We start from the raw sequence: 26,738 nt of genomic DNA on the forward strand, positions 1-26,738 counted from the left end.
CCTCATGCCCTTGGGAAGAGTGCATAGGCTCGAGATCAGTTCATCGAGGTGTTTCTACAGCCGTGTACAGTTCAGCTAGGCTTCCGATCCTCCGAGATCTTGCGTTTGGCTTATCTACAGTCCACAATCATTCTCTCTAAAGAAATAAAGCAAATACTATCTCGTTATCGGGATAGGGGGCCCTTCAGTGGGTGATTCGGGACCCAATCTGGTGTACAGTTCTCATATCTCTTTCTCATCTCTCTTTAAAGTTTGAAGTATTAAAGTGGATTGCTAAACTCACGAAACTCAGGATACAGAAGACGGTGTGAGCATTTGTGTGACAGGATCTTCCAATACAAAGACTTCCACTACATATCACATTGTTGAGCTCATATATGCAGACGCTGTTGAAGTCTCATTGGGACGCAGGATTGCGGATCTTGTGGTATCTGCAGGGTACGAAGGATCTTGGACTGTTCTACACCACTGGAGGTGAAACGAAGGAACGAGTTCCACTCCAAGGTTGGAGTGACTCAAATTGGGGAGGAGATCTAGACACGAGGAGATCTACATCAAGCTATAATTTTACCCTCGGCTCAGGAGCTGTTTCATGGAGCAGTAAGCCTTGTTGTCAACAGAGGCAGAGTACCGGGCTACTTGTGGTGGTGCTTGCGAGGTTGTGTGGCTGTGGAGATTGCTTGGCGAGATTGGGTTTCCACAGAAGGAGCCCACGGTCATCTAGTGCGATAACCAGAGCTGTATCGCTATTGCTCGGAACCTGGTCTTCCATGCCTGGACCAAGCACATAGAGATACAATATCACTTTGTTCGTGAGAAGATCTTGGCTGGTGACATCTTGCTTCTTTATTGTTCGACGGAGGACAATGCAGCGGACCTCTGCACAAAGTCTCTACCTCAGGCCATGCTCGAGCGGCAGCTCACTGGGGTTGGTTCCACATCCAGGAGCTGAGAGGGGGTGTTAGCAGTCATCTCCTGTGTGTACACTATGTCAGGGCCTCTGTTGTGGGTGTGCCCGCCCGTATTTGGTGTCTTCCCATTTTTCCTCACTCTCCGTATTTTTTCCCATTTATTTGGAACTGTGTTTGGGCTGTCGGCTGTCCCCAGGTGTCTGGCCGATTGAGTTTGTGCTGCCTGTGTGATCTGGTGCTACCCGACTATACCATACTGTTGGCCGACTACTGAACTGCTGGCCGATTGGGTATTTATTTCTACAGGTTGTGGGCACCAGGGCAGCAGTCGGCTGACTTTGGGCTGGCCGACCAGCAGCCAGGGGCCATATAAAATGGCCCCTTGCCCTCACAGTTATTCTTTGTATATTTCGGGATTTTATTGGTGTATATAGCAGAGTTACACTAGCTTCTCTATCTCTTTCATCTGTGTATTGCTCTCTACAGCAGTTGTCTTCATTTCCGCTGTGCATTCTGAGAGGACGGTGGGAGAAGAGAGAGAGAGGGGGGGGGGTGGGTGCTGGTGATAACGAAGGGGGAAGGGTGCTGGCAGCAGAGAAAAACGCAGGCAGGGGGGAGAGCTCACAGATATGCGCTAGGGACACAACTCAGTTCCAAAAGATGAGATTCTTTGCCGGTAGTGGAACCCTATTTCTTTGATACAGGGTTTACCCTATTTCTTTGATACAGGGTTTGCTTGCAGCCTTAGCACATGAGCATATGACCAGTATAATTTATAGTGCTTTTCTATACAGGGTTTGCTTGCAGCCTTGGCACATGAGCATATGACCAGTAGTAATTTATAGTGCTTTTCTATGCACGCCCTCGCTAGCACCTTGTGTCTCTTTCTTAATTCGCATTGTAGGCTCTAGCTGCATGTTGTAAACACCAGTTTTGTTGATGTATGCTCATGATTGCAGGTGGCCTCTGCTGCTATGCAAATTCTGTCTTTTTCCTCTCTTCCTACATTTCAAAGGACTTTCCCAGAAGGGATGGAATTTTGGTCAGTGAAAGTAGCTCAAAATATTGGTACTACGGTTAGTAGGCGCCTCTTATATCCAAAGTTGTCTTCTGCATCGTAAGCACGCATGTTGTCAAATGCCTCACTTTTTTATGTGTGCATGTATTTTCTTGCCAAAAAACTGAATCTTTAGGCTGCCAGAGACAAGCTGTTATCCCTAATTTTCTTCATGAATCTATAGGCTTCCAGAGACAAGCTTTTTCCAACCTCTGCATACTTGAAGGCCTCAGAAGGCTTTGGAAGATGTAAAACCATTACCATAGCTCCAGGGCACTGGATCGATCCCGGGTTTGAGCAGGGAGCTCCTGGAGAGCGGGACTTCAATTTAGAAGTAAAGAAACTTTTTAATTAGTTTCTATTAAGAAAAGGATATTTCATATCCTTGGTTCCATAAAACTTCTGTTGAGCAGATTGCCAACTTTACGGAGAAAAAATTGTGTATGAATGGATGGGAGGTGCTTCGACCTGATCGCGATGCTCCGTATTTGTCATGGGAGGAATATCTGAACTGGGTATCAAAACAGGTGGAGTAAGGTGTAGTATACCTCATGAGAATTGAGTGGTTATTTGTCAGCAGTCCATATATGCAACTGATATATGGGCGGATATAAATATATCTATCATGACATGTGCTTGTTTTGATATCAGACACTCAAAGGCCGTCCTGTGTTGGAGATCCATGGCCAGGTTTGAGATTCAAATTTATGGCCTGTACATTTTCTTTTCAGAGGCCTTCTTGACCTCAATATCTCCTTAAGCAAATCATTTTGACTGCATTACTATAAGCTTTTACATTGTTGGACGATGTTGCAAGCGTAGGGATCTACAGCAGATTATAGGGGACTTATTTTTGGAATCATCGGGGATGCAGAGGCATCTCTTAACAAGGTGAGGTATTACATATGATGCCATACTTTTGGGTCATCTAGAAAGGAATGCGTAGTCGGCTTATGACAATGGTTAGGGTGTTTTGATGTCCTTGGTAATAGATTGGGGTCTAGGCATTGGTTTCACATAGTAAATCTTGCTTGTGTTGCAGGAGCTCGCAAAAGATTTTGGTATTTTCCCTATGGACTGGAGGGAACGTGGTGTGCCTCGTCGTGGTGGTGTGATTGTAGAGAGCTTTAATTCTGACAAGGTAATTCTGAGTTTTTCTCAAAAATCCTCTTTGTGAAGAAGGGCATGAAACTTCAAGAAAAGAACTTTTTTCAAATGGATGTCTCAAGATTTTAAGCAAGCTAGCTAAACCTCTTGGATCTCTTTTACCAACAATAGCACAGGTTAACAATAACTCACAAATATGATGAATCGTTGTTTTCTTACAAGCTAACAAGTAAGATATTGGGATGGCAAAATCCATTTCGGAAATTCAATATGATTATTATATAACAAAGATATATTAATATTGAGAGATGAACTGGTGTGCTGGTAAACTATTCTGCAAATACCTAGAGAAATTAAATATTATGGTAATCTGCCAAAAAGAAAGCTTTAGCTGTGTGATGTTGTGGTATAATTTCATCCTGTTCATGTTTGTCTCTCTGGCTTTAGAAAAAGGATGTGAGAAGTGCCTGCCTAGCTCTCGTTCCTAGTATGCCTCGTGAGTTTGTGGTTTCATCTCTATATCTCTTGCATCTATAAGGCCACACATTGTCGACCCTCATACACGATGACTTGTGGAGAGGACCAAATATCAGTTGGAACAAGTTATGGAATTTTCCTCAAATATAACATATGCGGGGCCTTGATGTAAAAGCCAGTAAGAGGTGAAGGAATCCATGCCTATTGGAAGTGGACAAGAGCCTCGAATACTAGCCACCAATGCTGACTTAGAGCACATGGAAAGGGTATGTAGATCCACAAATCAAGGGGAGCTTTTTTAGCAACTAGTCATTCACCTAGACATGCTTAGCATGATCTAATCCTTGTATCCACAAGCCTATTTAGAAGGCATGAACCTTATGCAAGATAAGGGTGTTGCATGTGTGTCACATCCATATAATATAGAAGTACAAAATATTATATGTAGAGTGTCCTTTCACACTTCATATCCAAGGGGAAAAACCACATGGGAAAAAGTGCCGTTGGTTAAGCCCTTTTCACACATAGCACTACCATATGTGAGCATATGCCTACAAATTGGAGCCCCCATTGATGAGGAGGATTCCATTGCTATCCTACTCAAAAGTGTACCTAATGAGCCATATGGGACTGTTGTTTCCACCTACAAAAATCTACCTAATCCAACCTTTGAAGGAGTTGCTACTGCCCTCTTGGAAGAGGAAAGGAGGATCAAGGAAAAGGCAACACATATACCAGAACAAGCATACTTAAGCAAAGATTTCTACAAGTGACCATCATCATGATGATGCAATGAGATCATCGTGATGATGCAATGAGAGTGGTCTTTCCACTTGAGACTCTCAAGGGTAGTGTCAAAACCCTTTACACAGAGATTAGATGCTTAATGACACTCAAGGACAATGTCAAAACCCTTTACACAAAGATTTGATGCTTAATGACAACTCATTAATGACCATTAGTGCAAAGCTTCCCCTTAATAACATAGGCAGAAATGTAATCTAGTGCTCAAATCAAAGGGGTAATGATATAGCATGACAGATAACTGAGAACTGAGAAAATGCTTGACACTCACCAAGCAACGAATAGAATGCTTCAAGATCTCATGTTTGCACTTCTCATTGAACCACTTGTTGACTCCTAAGAGGGTTTGGCTCCACTCCAATATAGATGTAGAAATCACCATTGTTCTCCAAAGGGGCTGCATTGTTTGCAGAGGCGATTTGATGATGAAAAGTTTCAAATTACTTGACGTCCTTTGATCCGGAGTAGGTCAAGGACCTTGGCAAGAGGCCTATGTAAATGGTTTGAAGTAGAAAGCTTCAAAGAGGGAGATCTCAACTGATTTGCAGAGAGGGGTTTTCTGGTTAGCAGAGAAAAACTAGTTAATTACAAGTAGTGGGCTTAATTACCTACTTAATGAGGCTTGGATCAAGACTTGCTCTGATGCCAATTGAAGGGAATGAACTGAGATTAACCATGGAGGATCGTAGTGGATTAGAGCCATGGATTAGCACATGGATGATGACTAATGACATGATTAAGAACTTGATCACATAGCATTGCATTTTGTGGCTACCACACTTTTGGCTCTCTCTCTCTCTCTCTCTCTCTCTCTCTCTCTCTCTCTCTCATTTCTGTGTGAGCTTCTCCATCCTGCACCTAACCCTAATGTGCAGGTTTGTGTGTGTGTGAGTGTGTGAGTCCAACACCAACAATTGGTATCAGAGCTCTGGAGGTTCAGTCCAAGCCCCTCTGGAAGTTCAGTCTTGGCCCTGCAGCTGCCTACGAAATTCTGTCGGCGCAGTCCGTCCGTTCGTCGCGTGCGAAATTCCGTCGACGGAAGTCCGTCCGTTCGTCCGCTTCTTCCGCCCAGCCTCGCCGCCGGCACTAGTGCAGGGAGCGCCGCCGCCGCCTGTTCCGCCCAGCCCTTTTGGCGGCACTACTGCGCAGACCTCCGCCGTTGCCGCTTACTGCCTCCCTGGTACCGGCGGAGCTAGTGCGGGAACCTCCGCGGCCTCCTCGCCCAGTGGCTGCGCCGCTCTGGGTGTGCCTTCCGCCGTGCCGTGCTCAGGCCACCTCGTTTGCACGGTTCTGGCCTTCCAGACGCGCGTATCTGCATCTGCATTCCCCGACGAGCGCCCGCCGCCCAGACCAGACTCGACGTTGTCTCACGCGCCTGCTTGCAGTTCTCCTGCATTTTCGCCTCTTGCATTGGCGTCTGGCCAACCCCGCCTCCGCCTAGTTCCCTCGGCGCCCGACCACCCCGTCTGCAAACTGGCGGGGCTATGCGTTAGCGTTACCAGCGCCTCGCCCAACTGCTCCACTTCAGAGTGTGCCTGCAACTCCCTCGCCGGCCTGACCTGACTTCAGTACCTACGTCTTCCCGTGCTGCCAGTCTGACAACTGTGCCATCAGTGCTATCCACGCTTGCAGGTACCTTCAATTCAGATTTTTTTCAAAAAAAAAAAACACAGCTTTGCACCCATTTCAAGGCAAGGCAGGTTCAGCAATCTTTTGGGGTTTGCCAAAATTCCCCTTTGCTAGAAAAATTGCAGGTGGTGCCATTCATGCTGCTTGGGTTGGAATTTTGGGGTTTTCCAAATTGAGGTCAAAATCAGCAAATTGAGCCTCTTTTAGTTGCAGAAATTTGGGGCTTTTGTGAAAATTGGCCAATTAACTGCACATTGAAGCGATTGGAGTGCATAAAAATTGGGGCTTTTCAGATTGGAGCATGTAATTGGGCATTACAGCTGTGATTTGTCGCATATGTATACACATTGTGTAATTGGACAATTTGGTGCAGGTTTACACTTACTTCAGTTTGCAGGCAAACATTTGCACATGACATTTGGTTGCCTGGCAGTGCACATTGGTGCTTGGTTTGCTTGCAGGTATATTTTGTTGACATGGCTCAAAATGCTACAGATGTATTTGGTGTGCTCACCCACAAGGACAAGTTGGATGGATCTGACTACTCCCTCTGGAGTTTGATGATCCGTAATTTGATGGTAGCCAAAGGGCTTTGGGGCATCGTGTGTGGTGATGACACACGCCCACAGCCACGCCTCAAAGGGGAGGTGCACAAAGAGCTCCTGAAGTAGAACCTGCTCCCACACAAGAGCAAAAGAGATGGGACTCTAGGGATGCACAGGCCATGTCATTGATAGCCCTTTCAGTGAAAAGGACTATTATTCCGCACATTCGTTCTTGCAAGACATCGAAGCTTGCATGGGACACATTGGAAGCAATGTATCAGGTACGCAACGAGGCAAGAGTTGCCTACTTGAAGAGGCAATTGGATCTTCTTTCCATGGATGAGGGTGATTCCATGGCAGATCATCTCACCAAAGTGAAAGATTTGCAGGAACAATTGCTCAACATTGATGAGGTTATCCCCGACAGACAGATGGTCACCAACACTCTTCATTCTTTACCACCTTCCTACTTGGGCTTTCACACCTCTCTCAACCTCTCTATGAGAGGAGGTGGTGATCCCGTCACTTTTGAAGAGCTGGTGGGTCTACTCTTGCAGGAAGAGCAAACAAGAGCAAACTTATTGAGCAACCCTGGTGGAGACAAGGCATTTACAGCCAACAAGTACAAGGACTGGTATAGCCAGTACAGTGGCTGGTACAGCAGGTACAATGGGTGGTACAACAAGTAAAAGGATTGGTACAGCCAGTACAGTGGCTGGTACAGCAGGTACAAGGGCTTGTACAGCCATTACAGTGGTTGGTACAGCAAGTACAAGGATTGGTACAACAAGTACAATGGCTAGAAATCATAATAAATGATTAAATACCCTTGCCTTCAGTATTTCTTCACGATGGAAGCCTCCAAAACAGTCCCCAATAGCCGGTATTCTTCATGGGCAGCCTTCAAGAGAGAGAAAGGAAAGGAAAGGAAAACTATATTAACGTCCTTTAGAGGCCACATCTGACCTATAGGACTAATCAAATACAACCATGTGATTACATTCCACTTCGGGGGCAACAAAATGAAAATAAAGATAAAACTAAAAATAGTTCAAATTCCCTACATGACCGTAGGAGAGTAGCCATCATTAGGGCAGCATGTAACGGTGGTAGAGGCTAGTGTGCAGCAGCAAGAGAGCCTCCATTAATGAAGAGAGAGGGCTCCAATTTATAGATTTGGGCCTCCCATGAGCTAAAATGGCAAGAGAAAGCTACAATGACAAGTGGAGAGCCACACGATAGCTGAAGTGACAAGTGTGAGGCCACTTGTCTCACTTTGATCCATTTTCTAACAAGTGTCAGGCCACTTGTCTCACTTTGGTCCACTTTCTTGCCACATGTCCCAATCTAAATGATGGGTACTTCCATAATCTTTACCTCTAAAAATATCCCAACTAGTAGACATTCTGTCATAGGCACTTTGCCAACTCTTGGTATCTGCTCAATTCCAGATGTAATGACGCGAACAGAATTTCCATCGCAGTCGGGTGAAAAATAGCAACTCTCCTAAATTTTAGGAGTGTGGTCCTTTGTATTCTAGGATAATCCCCCATTCCCAAAGCTTGTACTTTCCAAATATTTAGACATCCTAGAGTCCACCAGAATCCTTTCATACTGGGAAATGTCCAGGCTGGTGACAGGCACAGCCAAGTCAGTGCCAAGATGGTTGCTGAAAACTTTGCAAGAAAGCAAATTTGTAGCTCCACTCACAGGTAGAACAAGGGCTAGTTCCAGCCATGCATTGAATATACATTGTGGGGAGTCTGCATTAGCCATGGGTGGTCTCTTTGATTCAGAAGAGCCTTTTTCTTATGAAGAAGCACATGAGAATGAGCATTGGGTGCAAGCTATGCAAGCTGAAATCTCTTCTATCATGAAGAACAATACTTGGGATCTTGTGGAATTGCCTAAAGGCAAGCATGTCATTGGAACAAAGTGGGTGTACAAAGTCAAAAGAAAGTTTGATGGTACTATTGACAGGTACAAAGCAAGACTTGTGGCTAAAGGCAGCCTTGGAGGCTTCCACACGGAGTCTTGAGTACAAAAAGATGCGCACCACGATGCTTGATGAGCAAAAGGCCTTGATAGACAAGGCATTGGTGCCAGTGAAAGCAGGTTGGCAACAATTTGGTTGCACTATCATTTCGGATGGTTGGAGTGACACACGACGACGACACATCATCAATATTCTTGTCTCTTCATGTCTTGGTACGTATTTCTTACGCGCTGTGGATGCTGGGAAGGCAGGCGAACGCATCACTGCTGAGAGTATCTATGAGCATATTCGCCAGGCAATTGTTGAGGTTGGTCCAGAGAATGCGGTGCAGGTTGTAACAGACAGTGCTGCTAATTGCAAGGCAATGGGAGACATGGTGGAGGCGGAGTTTCCTCGCATTGTGTGGACTCCGTGTACAGCCCATTGCCTTGATTTGCTTATGGAGGACATAGGCAAGCTGAGTTGGGTGCAACCCACAGTTTCTGATGCCACGAAGATCACTACATTCTTCAGAAAGAAGCACCAGGCATTGGCTATCTTTAGGAGCCACAGTAAGCTAGATATGGTGCGGCCATCCAAGACAAGATTTGCCTATATGTATTTGGTGCTACACAGGCTTTTCAAATTGAGAGATCCACTATTACAGACAGTTGTGGATCCAAAGTGGAGAGAGATGTATCATTCACAGACAGAGCCCACCAAATACATACAGAGACGGATACTGGATGAGACCCTCTGGACGGTGATCAATCCCCAAATGACAATAAGTTCAAAGCCTTGTGAAAAGCTTTAAACTTCTTTTGCGAGAGAGCTTTCGTGAACATATTTGCCACATTGTGATATGTAGAGACATAAGCCAGTCTAATCTCTCCTGCAATGAGTCTCTCCCTGACATAATGATAATGTATCTCAATGTGCTTTGTGCGAGCATGGAACATTGGGTTTCTCACAACAGCTAATCCACTGTGGCTGTTAGTGAAGATGGAGGTGGGGGATTGTTGTCCATTACCAAGATATACCAAAAGACATTTAAGCCATACACTCCACAATCGTTGTAAAAGCTGCTCTGTATTTAGCTTCATAGCTTGAACTAGCCATTGCCGACTGTTTCTTGCTAAGCCATGATATACATGAATCACCAAGGTGAAAGAAAAAGCCACTAGTGGACACTCGCGTGTCATAACTGTTGGAATGCACAACAGAAAATAGATGAACTGCTGTGAGAAAGAAAACACAAAAGTGTAGAGAGAGAGAAGCTGTATGAACTCTGCTATATACACAAGATCTGGTACAAGAATGGTGTGGGAGGCAAGGGTGGTATTTATACCACCCTGGGCTGCTGTGGTCGGCCAGCCTAAAACAGGCTGATAGTAGGAGAAAATGTCCACGACTCAATATCATCAGTCGGCCAACAAAAATTGGGAGTCGACCAGCTCCTGAGCAAGTCGGCCAGCATCGCAACAGTCAACTAGAGACTGGACAAGTGGGCTAGAAAAAAAACAGCCCCCACGACCAGGCAAAACATGAAAAAAAACATGGAAAATGAGGAAAAAATGGATAATACTCCTAACTGGGCGGGCACACCCACAAAAGAGGCCCTCGCTCCCTACTGAGGAATATGGTATAGATAGAAGATGACTGCTAACACCCCCTCTCAGCTCCCGGATGTGGAACCAACCCGGAGTATCACCTGAGGTAGAGACTTCGTGAAGAGGTCCACTGCATTGTCCTCCGTTGAACAATAGATAAGCAAGATGTCACCAGTCAAAATCTTCTCACGAACAAAGTGATATTGTATCTCTATGTGCTTGGTCCGGGCATGGAAGACCGGGTTTGGAGAAATAGTTATACACCTCTGCTTATCACAATGGATGACCGTGGGTTCCTCGCCAAGTAACCTCCGCAACCACACAACCTCGCAAGCAGCACCACAAGCAGCTCAGTACTCTGTCTCTCTAGAAGACAAGGCAATAGTTGGCTGCCTCTTGCTGCTCCAAGAAATAGCTCTTGAGCCAAGGGTAAATCTGTAGCCTGATGTAGATCTCCTCGTGTTTGGATCTCCTCCCCAATCTGAGTCACTGTCATCTCGGAGTATGACTCGGTTCTTTGTTCCCCCTCCAGTAACATAGAAGAGTCCAAGATCCTTCGTACCCTGCAGATACTGCAAGATCCACAATCCTGCGTCCCAATGAGTCTTCAAAGGTGTCTACATGAATAAGCTCAACAGCCCTACTCGAAAACTCAAGTCCAATCTGGTGTTCCGCAACCAAATCAATGAATCAACAAGCTTCCGATACAAGGAGGCATCAACCTGCTCACAAGGATCATTAACTGTAAGTTTGGTATTCGGGTCCATTGGTGAAGAAATAGGCTTGCAGTTCTCCATCGCTAAGGTCTCGAGCGACTCGTGAATATACCATTACTGAGAAACAAAGAACCCCCTCTGGCTCTGCCAAATCTCCAATTCCAAAAAGAAATGGAGTAAGCCTAAATTCGTCATCTCAAACTCCTTTGTAAGCCTAAATCCGTCATCTCAAACTCCTTTGACAAGGCAGCCTTCGTCACAGCTATGTGCTCCACATGACCACCAGTGAGCATAAGATCATCCACATAAAGGATAATCAAGGTGACCATACCGCGTTTCCGAAAGAGATACAAGTTTGGATCTGCAAGTGATCTCTCGAAAACCCTTCCGTAGAAAGAAGAAATCAATCTTCTGATTCCAAGCCCTAGGAGCCCGCTTAAGACCATACAAGGCCTTCCGTAAGCTGGAAACCATCCCCTTTGATCCCGGAACCTCAAAGCGTGGAGGTTGCTCGACATACACCTCTTGCAAGTCACCATTAAGGAACATAGATTTTACATCCATCTGATACACCGACCACCGCTGAGAAGAGGCAAGGGCAAGAACTGTCCGAATCGTGGTCATCCTCGCTATGTCCTGATAGTCGGTGTCAACCTAAAACAAGCCAATAGCAGGAGAAAATGCCCACAATTGAAAATCATCAGTCGGCCAACAAAAATGGCAATAAAATGAGGAAAAGTGGGGACTATTCCTAACTGGGCAGGCACACCCACAACAGAGGCCCTCACTCCATACTGAGTAATATGGCACAGACAGAAGATGATTGCTAACAATAACATCCAGCCCAATCGAAATCACTGAAAGCATGCAGTTAAGTATCACCCCTCTTAGCATAGAATAGACCAAGGGACTGAGTGCCTTGTAAGTATTTGAATACTCGCTTTGCAACTTGTCAATGCTTACTTCTGGGACTGTGCATAAACCTGCCCAATTGGGAGACCCGAAACTGAATGTCTGGCCTCGTATTACATAGATAGATGAGGCACCCGTTAACTTTTTGATAAAGCGATGCATCAAATGGTTCACCAGCATCCTGGAGACTAAGCCTAGCAGTTGTCTCTACTGGTGTAACAACAGGCTTAGAGTCTTCAATACCAAACCGTGTAAGCAGCCTTTGTATGGACTTTGATTGCAACATTACAATACCATTATCATGTTGCATAAATTGTATGCCCAAATAATAATGCAACGAGTCCAAATCTGTCATCTCAAATGACACATGTAATTCAGCCTTGAAGGGTCTGTGAACAGCATGTCATGAATGTATAAAACGATGACAAAAAACAATCTTTACTCCTCTTTACATAGAGGGTACTCTTAGTTGGACTGTTGCAAAAACCATTTGCAACCAAGTATGCATTTATTTTCTCCTACCATGCTCTGCGAGCTTGCTTAACGCCATATAAAGCTTTTGTTAACATGCATACTTTAGATTCTTGCCCCTTCTCAACAAAAACATGAGGCTGAGATACATAAATCTCCTCATCTAAGCCACAATTCAAGAAGATTGAGATATCCAACTGATGTATATTCCAACCATGATGCGCTCTAGCCTTGTAGTGATCACCACTGCCATTAGCTTTGCGTTTAAGCTTATAAACCCACTTCGTACCAATGGCCTTTTTACCATAAGGCAAATCTGCTAAATACCAAGTGTCGTTTTTGAGGATTGAGTTATACTCATCCTTCATGGCCTGCATCCAATGATCATTTTCTTCTGCTTCTTTAAAACAATGGTTTCAGGCACATGGGTTCCATATGGACCGGTTACCTCCTGTATAAATGTTGCATAAATGATCATGTTGCACTGATGATCATGCCAGTGTGTCATTGTGTACCCCAGTGCAGGGTGCACGTGACATTCCCTCTTGCTTAACTTGGCGGCAGTTTCAGGGTTTCCAAGTAGTCCGCCAACAATTGGGGTACTCTTGAAAGAACTCTTCATCCAGCCAAACTGCTTCATGGGTTCCACGGTCTTTAAACTTTGTATAGAATTGTCGGATTCTTCGACCGGAACCATGCTTCCATCTATGGAGGAGAATCTACTCTGGCTCTATGACTTCAGCTTCGTCTATCATATCTGGTTGTTGCTTGTCACGTGCACACCCAGAAGGTGTACAAGTGACATGCATATCAGAGCACTTATAAGCATCAAGCAGATAACATTCATGAGCATCAGGCATTTAAGCAATCATTCCTAGTAGTTACAACATGTGTAAGGGGCTGTTACAGCACCTACAGCAGTATACCCATCATCAGTAGCATTCAGGGCATTTAATAGCATCAGATCGGGCCTGTTAGGACCAGCTGACAGCAGTTAATGGCAGCCGACAGCAACATTCAGTAGTTGACAGCATTATTGGGAGTATTTTATGTAGTCGTGAGCATTAATACCTGGCTGACAGCAGCAGACCTGCCTGACCTGCATCAGTACACCATATATATAGATTTGCATCATTTCAGCATAGATCATCTGAGCATATTCATCTCTTCTCAGCGTTTCCTATCTAGGGAGCAAGGAGAGTCAGCAGATCAGCATATTCATCATTCAGATAGTAGAAGCATTCAGATTAGTCATCTTCCTACCTCCTACATAGAGGAAAGCCGGCATCCAAGGGTGGACCTCAACATTGGAGAAGGAATCAGTCATCATCATCAGCGTCCAGCATCTCTCTCTCATCATGAGAAGGATATTCAGCATAGATCTATTCATAGATCTTCATTGTAACCGTTGCATTTAATATAGCTGCATTGCATTGCATTGACACCATTGTCTATCTCTTAAGCATCATTAAGTGAAGTTTAGTATTAGCCTAAGGTTGTTTTACTACGATCAATCCCTTGGATGTCATATTGGCTCTATGACTTCAGCTTCGTCTATCATATCTGGTTCTCTCTCTTCGGGTATATCTTGCAATGCTTGACCTACATATGGCTTCAACCAAGAAACATGAAAGACATTGTGCATAGTTCAACTTTCCGGCAACTTTAACTTTAAAGAGACATCACTTAACTTTTGAATGACTGGAAATAGGCTGAATCTTCGGAATGATAGTTTGGGACAATGCTTGTCCACTTGCTTTACCCGTTGTTTCATGATGTGGAGATATACCCAATCCCCTTCGTTAAAGTTGACATCTCGCCTGGATTTGTTGGCTTGTTGGGTATAGGCTTCCTGAGCCTTGGCAAGGCGCTCCTTAAACCGACTCCATGATTTCCGAGAATGTCTCGGAGGTTTTATTGGCTTTAAGAGATGGTGACACCTGTCTTGTCAAAAGAGATGAGAAGCTGCGACCAAATGCTGTCTCATACGACGCCCGGTCAATACTCGATGAGTGAGTATCGTTTAGGATTGCCTGAACCAAAGGAAGATATTGTTCCCATTTCGACTGTTGGTCATGGCAGTAGATTTTAGAACGTCGAAGGCCAACTAATTGTAAATTTCTGTTTGGTCATTTGTTTGAGAATGGAATGCACTGGACAACTGCAACTTGTCCCAAAATTGTAAAACAATGCTCTCCAAAAATTGGACGTAAATTTGGGATCTCTATTTGATGTGATAGTTCGTGGCAAACCACCAATGGGATACCAAAACTGAATGAGCAAGCGAGCTATGTCCTCGGTTGTGACTGTCTGCTTGCATGGAATGAGTATGCAAAACTTACTGAATCTGTCAACAATTGTCATATACTGTGTGTTTCTAGATCCATCTGAGGTGGGAAGAGAGCCTGCGAAGTCCATACTGATGTCGTGAAAGGGTCCCTTATGAATAGGCAAAGGCTGAAGTAACCCTAACTGTTTGGTATGACGAACTTTCACTTTTTGACATATCTGGCATGATTGGACATGTTGGTAGATATCCCGTTGCATCTTATGCCAATAGAATGACCTCTCTAACTTCTCCAAGGTATTGTTGATATCCCTATGACCCCCAAGAAGAGAATCATGGGCATCGTGGAGAAGGACTTGGCGCTTTTCTTTGAGTACACAAAGACGGTTCTTGAAAAACAACCAACCATCCCGTATACTGTAGTGGCTTAGTCACAGGGGATGGAACCTTGGAACGGCGGGACGCCGTCTCGGGAACACTGTGGGACGGGAACGGACGGACGTTCCCAGTTGGGCGTCCCTCACAAGGGACGGCGTTCCGGGGATGGATCCAAGAGGGGACGGCTGCATGGGAACGCCGCAGGTTACTGTTTGGGCAATGGCCACATTTTGACCTTTTTTTTGGCCATTTGGGAGGGGCTTTTCATGGGCCTTTAGCCTTGGCCCATAGGCCTTGAGCCTTTGAGGCTTTGGGCCTTGGCCTCTCTCTTGTCTCCCTTCCCTATGAGAAGACACACACACACACACACTGTCACCAGCCTAGACATTTCCGAGTATGAAAGGGGTCTGGTGGACTCCATGATGTCTAATATTTGGAAAGTACAAGCTTTGGGAATGGGGGATTATCCTAGAATACAAAGGATCACACTCCTAAAATTTAGGAGAGTTGCTATTTTTGGCCCGACTCCGATGGAAATTCTGTTCGCGTCATTACATTTGGAATTGAGCAGATACCAAGAGTCGGCAAAGTGCCTATGACAGAATGTCTACCAGTTGGGATATTTTTAGAGATAAAGTTTATGGAAGGACCCATCTTTTAGATTGGGACATGTGGCAAGAAAGTGGACCAAAGTGAGACAAGTGGCCTGACACTTGTTAGAAAGTGGATCAAAGTGAGACAAGTGGCCTCACACTTGTCACTTCAGCTATTGTGTGGCTCTCCACTTGTCATTGTAGCCTTCTCTTGCCATTTTAGCTCATGGGAGGCCCAAATCTATAAATTGGAGCCCTCTCTCTTCATTAATAGAGGCTCTCTTGCTGCCCTCTACCACCGTTACAGGCTGCCCTAATGATGGCTACTCTCTTTCTCTCTCTCTTGAAGGCTGCCCATGAAGAATACCGGCTGTTGGGATTGTTTTGGAGGCTTCCATCGCGAAGAAATACTGAAGGTAAGGGTATTTAATCATTTATTATGATTTATAGCCATCGTACTTGTTGTACAGTCCTTGTACCGGTTGTACCAGCTTCTGTACTTGCTGTATCAGCCACTGTACCAACTGTACCAGTCACTCTACATGTTGTACCAGCATTTGTACTTGCTGTACCTATTGTACAGCCACCGTACCGAGTATACCAGCCACCGTATCGGCTGTACCAACCATTGTACTTGCTGTACCGGCTGAATGGAGAGTTGTACTTGCTGTACCAGCTCTATTGCATGAAGACCCGTGGTTTTTGGGAAAGAATCAGCACCCACACGGAGGTATATGGATTATATTGTTGGCTCGGCATTTCTACAGCCTATGTTCCGGCTTGGTTGCCTCGTGTTGGGCTGTGTTTTTTTCTTCCGAAAAAAGATCCTTTCATTAGTTATATAAAAACGCCCGTAGGGCTACAAAAGATCCTCTCCTGCTCATAAGAAAGCAGAGCAGAGAACCAAAAAAAAAAAGCAGCCAGGGAGACTCTCCCTAGGTGCTAAAAAGTACAAGTAGCAGTACAAAGAACTGAGGGGCTATATCATACAATACGAGGGGGAAAGAGCCAAACAGGTGGCCTGTAGTGCCAACGAGGGGACCTCGTGTGTAGGGTATAAAAGGGGCCGTTGCGCCAAGTGGTGTGAAAAGCCTGGCGCCGCAAGATCGCCTCATCCGAGTCGCCCCAGATGCGGTCATACTGTCCTCAGAGGGTGTGGATCAACTCCTGCCAAATCCCCCAAACAGTCTCTGCTGGTGGCTCCAGTCTCCCCTCAAAGGCCCTGAAACACCGGGCCCTCCAGGTGAACCAGATGGTGAGGCTGCTGAGGAGCTCCCATCGTAAATCCCTCTCTTGTGTCCAGCTGGCGGACGAGAAATCCGGTGAAGGAACAAGGCGAGGCTGGCCCCTAATGAATCTGATGGCCTGGCTGTCCTGCTCCGTCTCATAGCCCATAGCAGGCCTTGACGAAGTCGACCAAGCAGCGGCTCCCCACGTATACATACCCTCTGGAGAGAGGGGGCCCAGAATGCGCAGCATTCGCAGCCAAATCTGCTGCGCCTGAGGGCAATCCCAAAGGCAATGTCTCTGTGTCTCCAGAGGGTGGCCGCATCGGACGCAGGCCGCCGAAAGACCGCTGTAGACAAGCCAGGTGCCAACTGCTGAGCCCCTGTGGGCGACCAGCCTCTGGAAAGTCGAGATCCTGCATGCCTGTCGACTAGTCCAGAGCCGGGTCCAAAAATCCTCCAGGAACTCCTGTGAGAGTCCCTGTAGCCGCCAGTGCCCCGATGCAGCTAGAGAGATGTAATATGCGGAAGCTTCGGAGAAGGATCGGTACTTCAAAACTCAGAAAACAGCACTCTTTTCGCGACGGAATTAACGCACAAATTGAAAGACGATGTGCAGAAAATAGAGAGAGAAGGGGAAGATGGAGAGGACACAGTATTGGGTCCCAATTACCCTCTGTAGGGCCCCCACCACGGATGGTGTATTTGCTTTATTATGATGTAAATCTGAACAAATACAAAGTACTTGACCTTTTCTTGGCTGGAAAACCTGCCCTTGACCTTCAGTCCTTCACCCCTTAGCTTTAGCAAACCCTTGGCTGTCCTGGCCCTTGAATGCTTGAGGCTCTTGGTGAATTGTGAGATGGATGAAATGAATTATGACTTGGGCTTTTATACCCCTCCTATCATCCAGTCGGCCTGCTCATATCAGCCCCACGACTGAGTCTTGTAATAATCTGTGTGCACACTTTAATAAAGTGTTTTCACACCTGTCCAGCCTGCGCATGACTCTGGGACAGCCCCTGGCTGCTGGGCATGCTGCGCATAGGTGTGGGGACTGCCCCTACACCTGGCTGCCTACTGTCTAGGGCTTTTACCCTCTGTCGGCTGCCTGTCCAGAGGCTCTGGAGCTGGCCGACTGCCCCTCCAGCCCTTGCCTTGGCTGGTGGGCAAAGTCTTGGGCCCTCCTGGCCCCTTGGGGGTGGTTCTACACCTCCCCCATGCCCATCTAAGTATGCACATGCAAACCCTTGTCCTGGGGTAGCCCTATGGGCTGACCCCATCTCTACATGCAAACTACATGCCTACAGATGTCTGGCATCCAGTTGCAAACCAGATACACAGCACATCCGACATCATTCCAGAGGGAGACTCACAGCGCGGACTGGCACTGCTTCATGTGCAGGACGGTGCACACCTGACCTTAGACTCATGTGCAGGACAATGCACACCTGACCTCGGACATCTGAGATGGATCCTTGGCTGACTCGTCCCGGACTGGGCTCACATGGGACCAGTTCACCATCCCAGGTCCTGCACCTTCTGTACAGAATGTCTGCCGTTCTAATTTCTCCAGAGTCGAATTCATGCCCCTATGACCACCTGTAATGGCGTCATGGGCATCATGGAGAAGAGCTGCCCGGAATGATTTCATGACACAAAGTCGGCCTTTGTAGAAAAGCCAACCATCGCGTATCAGAAAATGGCATGGTCCTGTGGCATCCAATGCCTGTTCCCACTGAGTACCGAATTCCTCGGAATCCGCGTACGTGTGCTTCATGTCTTCTAGTCCTGTACCAGCAAGGTCTAGTCTAGTGGTCTGAATCGCAGATACTTGTCCCTTCCTGCTCAAAGCATCGGCCACTGGATTGGCCTTTCCTGGAAGGTACTCAATCATACCACCGAACTGCTGGAATATCTGACTCCAGCGGTGCTGTCGATCACTCCACTGTGCACTTGGCATTGTCTGAATCCAGCGCAATGCCTGATGGTCAGTGCGAACCTCGAAGTCACGGCCATACAGGAAATGTTTCCAATGTTTCAAGGCCTGAATGACTGCTAGGAGTTCACGATCGTAGACTGAGTAATTCTTTTCGGCGGGCAGTAACTTACGAGACATGTAAGCTACTGGATGACCATTCTGTTGCAATACACCTCCAATTGCGATGTTACTCGCATCGGTGATCACCTGAAATGGTTCGTCCCACGAGGCAAGGGCTAGACAAGGCGCTTCTGACAAAGCCACCTTGAGGTTCTGGAATGCCTCCAACGCTCGTGGAGTCATTCGAATCTTTTGCCTCCTTGTTTTCACTCCCTTTAGCAGATCGGTGAGGTCTGCCGAGAGATCAGAAAACTTGTCAATGTGGGTGGAATATGCCTGGCATATACCCACAAATGATCTAATGTCATAAGCAGTCTGAGGTACTTCCCAGTTAACAATCTCGGCCACTTTAGCCGGATCAAGTCGAATGCCTTCGGCACTGATTATATATCCCAAGTAATGTACCTGGAACAGATGAAATTCTGACTTCTTTTCATTGATATAGAGCTCGTTGCTTTCCAGCAACTTAAGGACTTTCTCCACATCAATGTCATGCTGCTCAACTGTAGCTGAAAATATGAGTATGTCGTCCAAAAATATGAACACACACACTCCAATCAACTCCCGGAAAATACGCATCATCATGCGGTTAAATGTAGCTGGGGCGTTCGTCAAACCAAATGGCATGACCACAAATTCATAGTGGGCCCGTTCTGTACGGAAAGCTGTCTTGGGGATATCCCCCTCAACAATCCGAACCTGGTGGTACCCACTCTTTAAATCCAATTTAGGGAACACCTTAGCTCCATTCAGCCTCTCGAGAATATAGTCAATTCGAGGCATCGGGAATCTGCTCTTGATAGTCAGCTTGTTGAGTGCACGATAATCGACACACAACCGAGAAGACCCATCTTTCTTCTTGACAAATAAGATCGGTGCTGCAAAACGGCGACACGCTGGGGCGAATGAAGCCAGCTTGCAACAATTCTTGGAGTTGGCGGTCCAACTCCGATTCCATTGCCTTAGAAAGGCGATACGGAAACTTGCTCGGGGGTTCCGAGCCTGGGAGGAGGTCAATCTTGTGATCCTCCGGTCTGGACGGGGGAAGCTGGGGAGGGAGTCTGTCCCGAAGAAAAATCTTCTGGAACTTTTCATGGAGAACCGAGTACTTTTCGGAAGCACTGGCCACCGTCTGGGCTGTCTGGATGTAAATCATCGCACACTGTGCGCCTTTCCTGACTGCTCGCTTAGCCTGCAAGTGGCTTATGAGCGGAAAGTTTGGAATACCTGGCTCACACTTAATGGTCACAGGGGTGTTTGACACATTCCGATCAATCTGGAACGTGTGCTTGTCCCACTTGACATCAGGAAGGAACTTGTGAAACCACTGGATACCCAAAATTATGTCTGCTCCTACAAGAGGGGCAACCATAAAATCACGCACAAACTCTATGCCCTGAAAGACTAATTTAGCACCTAGAGCTTCATACTTGACGCTCGTAGTCATACCTGTGCTAAATCCCTAAACTTGTTTGTCCACCGGAGTGAGCTCGAAGCGGGCACGCCTAGCGGCCTCTTCCGTGATCACATCCTCCGTGCTGCCGCTGTCAAACAAGACAACGACTCTCTGGCCACCTATGTAGCCAAAGGACTTGAGCAATTCGTTGCGCTCATACTCCTGGTCATGGGCGCCCTTCTGCTTATCTTCGAGCTCCCGGCTAATAATTGCTCCAACTGAAGCACCGGGGGTTGAAGAACTAGGGGTAGCCGCTGGGATCTGTGGCGGAGCTGTGCTCACCACGGAAGCTGTGGAGGCGGCGGCGGCCTTTGGAGGCTTCTTCGGACAATCCCGAGAAGTATGTCCTTTTGTGTGACAAAAGTAACATCTACCCTCCTTCCTGTACTGAGAAAGCTCCTCAGCACTCAACTTGCCACCTGTCTTGCCTGCCTCCGCTTTCTGGTCTGGAGTAAGCTTAGACGCATTGTTCGAGTTCTTGGAGCCAGAGGCTCCCGGGCTCTGTCCTGGGGAAGACCCCGTCTGGTTCTGGCTTTTGCCCCCCGAGGCGTTAGCCTTAGGAGAAGCCGGCTGGGAAGTCTTGGGCTTGCCACCATTGTGTTTCATTTCTGCACTCTGCGCAAGCGAGAGTGCGTCCTCAAAGGTGGCTGGCCTAAACATACGCACCTCCCACTGGATTTGCGTGTCCAGGCCATACAAAAACTGCCCTTTCTTGTCCGCATCAGATAAGCCTAATTGTAGACACAAGGTCGAAATTCTATTGGCAAACTGAAGGACTGGTTGCGCATTCTGACGCGCACCCCTGAACTCGTCTTCGAGTCGCTCAAGGTAGTGGGGCGGTAAAAACCGCTGCTTAAGGTCACGGACGAACTCGTCCCACCCATAAGCTGCCATACCTGATCTGGTGTGGGCATGAGCCCACTGAGTCCACCAAGGAATGGCCTCACCTTCCAAATACCAACTGGCTAAGATCACTTTGTCAATATCTGATTTCCTAACTGCGGCAAAGTAAGCTTCAAATTGATGTAACCATGAATACAGAGTAGTGGGATCGAGTTTACCATTATACTTACTGAAGTTCATTTTCTCGGGAAAATGATTCGAGGGCGCCGCCGGTGTCAATCTGGCGTCCAAAGCTCGGAGGTAACGCTCGTGTTCCACTCGTCGCATGGCTTCGTCTTCTCGTTGTCGAATCTCCAATGCCCGTATCTGCCTCTCAAGCAAGGAGCTTGACTGCGGCTGTGACCCCTCGAGAGGGTCCCTGTGACGAGGATCTGGTATCTGGGGTACGGAAGGAGAGGGAGGAGGAGATGGAAAACGCGACGCTGGAGAGCGAGAACGCTCCTCCAGAGCCAAAATCCGCGCCTTCTGCTCGTCCAACTTGGTTGTCTGGTCTGCGATTGCTCGCATCATCTGCTGGAACATGTCTTGTACACTCAAGCCGGGTGCCCTAGCTGGGCTGCCTGGTGCACTCTGGTCGCATGGTTCTGGTTCTCTCTCGTCGCCAAAGCTCGCCATAGCGGGAATATGCAGTTCCTTTCCGGAACGCAATCTGACCATCCACTATCTGTGTGGGAGACTTCCGGAGGCTTCCGGAGGCTAAAAACCAACCGTCCTTCGAGGGACAGGAGTCACTCCGAAAGGGGTAGTCCACCGGCGTCTAAAAACCAACCACACGAGCGAAAAAATTTTCTGGTTTTCTTTGCTGAATCTTCATCCTTGAAGTAGGCTCTGATACCACTGTAATATGCGGAAGCTTCGGAGAAGGATCGGTACTTCAAAACTCAGAAAACAGCACTCTTTTCGCGACGGAATTAACGCACAAATTGAAAGACGATGTGCAGAAAATAGAGAGAGAAGGGGAAGATGGAGAGGACACAGTATTGGGTCCCAATTACCCTCTGTAGGGCCCCCACCACGGATGGTGTATTTGCTTTATTATGATGTAAATCTGAACAAATACAAAGTACTTGACCTTTTCTTGGCTGGAAAACCTGCCCTTGACCTTCAGTCCTTCACCCCTTAGCTTTAGCAAACCCTTGGCTGTCCTGGCCCTTGAATGCTTGAGGCTCTTGGTGAATTGTGAGATGGATGAAATGAATTATGACTTGGGCTTTTATACCCCTCCTATCATCCAGTCGGCCTGCTCATATCAGCCCCACGACTGAGTCTTGTAATAATCTGTGTGCACACTTTAATAAAGTGTTTTCACACCTGTCCAGCCTGCGCATGACTCTGGGACAGCCCCTGGCTGCTGGGCATGCTGCGCATAGGTGTGGGGACTGCCCCTACACCTGGCTGCCTACTGTCTAGGGCTTTTACCCTCTGTCGGCTGCCTGTCCAGAGGCTCTGGAGCTGGCCGACTGCCCCTCCAGCCCTTGCCTTGGCTGGTGGGCAAAGTCTTGGGCCCTCCTGGCCCCTTGGGGGTGGTTCTACACCTCCCCCATGCCCATCTAAGTATGCACATGCAAACCCTTGTCCTGGGGTAGCCCTATGGGCTGACCCCATCTCTACATGCAAACTACATGCCTACAGATGTCTGGCATCCAGTTGCAAACCAGATACACAGCACATCCGACATCATTCCAGAGGGAGACTCACAGCGCGGACTGGCACTGCTTCATGTGCAGGACGGTGCACACCTGACCTTAGACTCATGTGCAGGACAATGCACACCTGACCTCGGACATCTGAGATGGATCCTTGGCTGACTCGTCCCGGACTGGGCTCACATGGGACCAGTTCACCATCCCAGGTCCTGCACCTTCTGTACAGAATGTCTACGTGGCATCCAAGTGCGGGATGCACGTGACAAGAGACCATCCTCCTCGCCGTCAAAATATGTCGCCCCAACCGAACAGTATACTGGAAAAAGGTGATCTCCGTGGCCTCAGGGGATGCATAAGGATCATGCCACTCGTACTCACCAGGGTCCCGCTGGAGCCAAGCCAAGGGGCGCGCTGCATATGCCCATATGCGCCAATCAGGGAGCACATCTGCAGGGTCTGGGTCAATATGCCACTTTCGAGAAGTGGCGGCCACTACCCGTATCCTCTGAAAGATGCACTCTGCAACCAAAGGCGACTCCACCTCCACTCTCTGAAGTCTGCCCTCATCCTGGATCTCATAGTAGAGGCATCTGCCATCCTCAGTACAAGCTCGGACAGCAATCAGGATCTCCATCTGTGTAAAGGCTCCCATCCACCGTGGGGCCACTAGCTCGAGAGGCGTGAACCACTCCTCTGTGAGTGCCTCCTGAATGTCATCCCTCATAATCAACCCCCCTCTGAAGTGACTCAGCCTCTCCACCTGGATCTCCTCTGGGAGGCTGCAGAAGGCCTGCCAATCTCCAAAACTACGTGCTGGGCCTGCCGCCAATGGTCCCTTGGCTAGACGAGGCCGAGAACCCAGCATATGACCCTGCTCTGTACGAACCGCTGGGCTCCAGATGAGCGGCTGTCTGGCCCCCTCCTCAACACAAGCAGGAGGTCTCTGAGAGAGCCCCGGTCTCAGCAACTCCCAAGCTCTCAGGATGCTCAAGGCAATCTGTCCTCCCATCCTCTACTGAGGCCTGTCCTCCTCATCTCTATGAAGATCCATCGTATCTTTGGTGCCCAAGTGCCGCCTGCTGGGGGAGCCCGAGCCTGCAGCCGCTGCAAAAGAAGCTCTTTCCAAGGCTCAGCGCCGCCTGGAAGCAGCCCCCGAACAATAAGCTTCCCCAATAAGGCTCTACTCTGATCAACTGGATCTATAATGCCCAAGCCTCCCTGGGCCAGCGGAAGTGTAATGACTGCCCAAGCAACCTTTGCCCGGGCTGGCTGACCATCCCGCCCAAACCAAAGAAAGTTCCTGATCAGCCTCTGTACCTGGTTGATGCAAGAGCTCGAGAAGATCCAGCAGGACGTAATATACCACATGGTCGCTAAAAGCACCTGATTTGCCACCACCACCCTCCCCGCCAAGGATAGCCGAGCTGTACTCCAATACAAAAGCTTCTTCCGAATGCTCAGAAGAAGCGGGGCGATCTGCTGCTCAGGTGACAAATCTAGTCCAATCTGGCATCCCAAATATCGCACTGTTGTGCCAGGAGGAATCCATCTAAAACCCGGGTCTGGGCTCCATGCCGGAGTGGGAGCGCTACTGATCCAAAAGGCCACTGTCTTGCGCCAATTGATCAATGCTCCCGAAGTTGTACTAAAAACTTGGAGCGACTGCTCTGCCCGATGAAGATTGGCCTCTTGGCCATGCAAAAATAAGCTCGTGTCATCAGCAAACTCAGCATCGAGCAAGTCCTCCCTCGGATTGGGAGCTGGAGTCCTCTCAAACCAACCTCCTTTGCCGTCAGATACATGCTCATGGCCTCAGCAAAGAAGAGAAAAAGAAACGGGGCGAGAGGACACCCCTGACGGACTGATCTGGTCAGCTCAAAACTCCCCCGTCCTCCTGCAATCAGCACCTGGCTACGAGCTGCGGAATACAAAGCCGCCACCCCTCGAATCCAACGTGGTTCAAAGCCCAGGCGAAGCATAGTGCCCTCTAAGAATCCCCAATCGACTCTATCGTATGCCTTCTCAAAATCGAGAAGCATCACGACCAAGTCCTCACCAAGAAATCTAGCTCGGGTCGTCGCCTCCCAGAAGGTGAAGATGTTGTCAAGGATACTACGCTCCTTGACGAATCCTGTCTGGGTAGCATGAATCAACTCCCCCAGGAAGGGCTGGATCCTCAAACTCAAGGCCTTTGCTAAGACCTTGTAGACAGTATTGAGGATCGTAATAGGTCTCCAATGCCGAATATCATCTGATACTCCCTCCCCCTTGGGGATAAGAAAGATCAAGCCCTCTGAAAAGCTCTGTGGCATCATCCCAGTGTCCAAAACATACTGGAAGCCCCTGCGGAGGCCTGGCCCCAAAAGGTCCCAATAGCGCATAAAAAAGGCAGGCGTCAATCCGTCCTCTCCTGGGCAACTATGACACGGAAGGACCCTCAAGGCCTCAGCAAGCTCAACCTCTGAAAGAGGCCCTCCCAGAACTGTACGCATACGATCTGTGACCCTCCTCTGCACATGGGCCCACACAGTCTGTCTGCAAGCATCCCGAGCCTCAGTGGCTGGCTCCGCTGAAAGCAGGTCTCTATAGAACTAAGTGGCAATGGCTCTGATCTCCTCGGGCTCAGTAGCTACCGATCCGTCCGGCCTACCAAGCTGGCGGACTCCTCCTCGAGCATGGCGGGGTCCAATAATCTCAAAAAACTCCCCTGTCACTCTATCACCAAGCTGCGTCCACTGAGAGGCCTGGCGACGATAGTAAAACTCATGTCTCTGCTCCTCTGCCTCTCTAACCTCCTGGCGTGCCTGGCTCAGCTGGGATGCCACCCACTCACATGCAGGGTGCTGCTCCTGGAGGCGCTGAAGCGAAGCAAGGCTACGTCTTAGCCGATGCTCCCGCTCGCGAGTCTCTCCCAGCCGTGTCAAGGCTGTTGCGTGCAGAAAAGAGCTAAGCTCGATGAGTCCCTGGGCACACTGGCCTGCTGCATCCTGGTCAGAGCTCTGACTATCATGCCATATCCTCTCAATGTCCTCAGCGAGACTAGGATCTGTAAGAACCCTCTCTAGGATCCTCAACTGCAAGCTAGTCTCTCGTGTCCTCTCCTCAAGTGTCAAAATAACTGGCGCATGGTCTGAAAAAGAGGTGCCAGCGAGAATGCCAACGGAGCCCCCTCGCTCCCCTAACCAGTCGCCCACATAGAAGCGATCAATCCGTGATAGATTAGTCCCTCCCTGCCGGCGATCCGACCGAGAGAAACTAAGACTGTCCTGAGAGCGGGAGAAGGCCCCATGCTGCCATGCATCAGTGATCCTCAGTGACATGCAAAATCGCTCCCAAGCTGCAAGCTCCGTGCCGTGCACTGTAACATGACTGCCTCCCACCCTATCGGCCGGGTCCTCAAGCATGTTGAAGTCTCCCCCGACACACCAATGTGCGGCCTCTGGCAATGCATCCGTAACGTGGGTCTAGAACTCTGCTCTGGCACTAGCATGGTTGGGCGCATAGACATTGAGCACGCCAAAGATCTCATCATGCGTCCTCAGAATGACATACTGTGCTCTACCAGGCACAATGATCCTGCGATCCACAATGGCCTGCCGCCATATTTCCGCAATGACCGTACATACTCCTCCCTGCCCACCCAAAGGGCCAAACCCTGCAGACCAAAAGGTGTCCCATCTACCAGGCATCACCGAACCATATCTCCGGATCCTGCTCTCACCCAAGTGGTGCTCCTGCATCATCAAAATATCAATGCTGCCCCCAACCAGGCATCTCTGAAGCTCCTGCCTCAAGCAACCTCGATAACGTATATAATGTGCTCTGCCAAGGCCCTGTACATTCCATGAGATGATCCTCATGGATGACCTGCTGAGGTGGATGTTGTCTCAGCCGTACGGCGGGCCTTCGCTAGCGGCTTGGATGGAGAATAGTC

The 26,738-nt window shown here is 48.2% G+C and overlaps 1 protein-coding gene across 1 annotated transcript in view; it reads left to right on the plus strand.

Moving 5' to 3' along the window:
* Positions 1-26,738, plus strand: part of LOC147634275 (uncharacterized) — an 86,142-nt gene that overhangs the window by 43,411 nt on the left and 15,993 nt on the right. Inside the window, exons 7-12 of the mRNA XM_086805403.1 lie at positions 1,871-1,987; positions 2,153-2,302; positions 2,382-2,495; positions 2,620-2,658; positions 2,791-2,859; positions 3,011-3,109. Of these exons, the coding sequence (XP_086661529.1) occupies positions 1,871-1,987; positions 2,153-2,302; positions 2,382-2,495; positions 2,620-2,658; positions 2,791-2,859; positions 3,011-3,109 (588 nt within the window). The remainder of the gene's footprint in view (positions 1-1,870; positions 1,988-2,152; positions 2,303-2,381; positions 2,496-2,619; positions 2,659-2,790; positions 2,860-3,010; positions 3,110-26,738) is intronic.

This window comes from Cibotium barometz, chromosome 11 (assembly GCF_041138505.1).
Source record: "Cibotium barometz isolate CiBa-2024 chromosome 11, ASM4113850v1, whole genome shotgun sequence".
Lineage (NCBI taxonomy): Eukaryota > Viridiplantae > Streptophyta > Polypodiopsida > Cyatheales > Cibotiaceae > Cibotium > Cibotium barometz.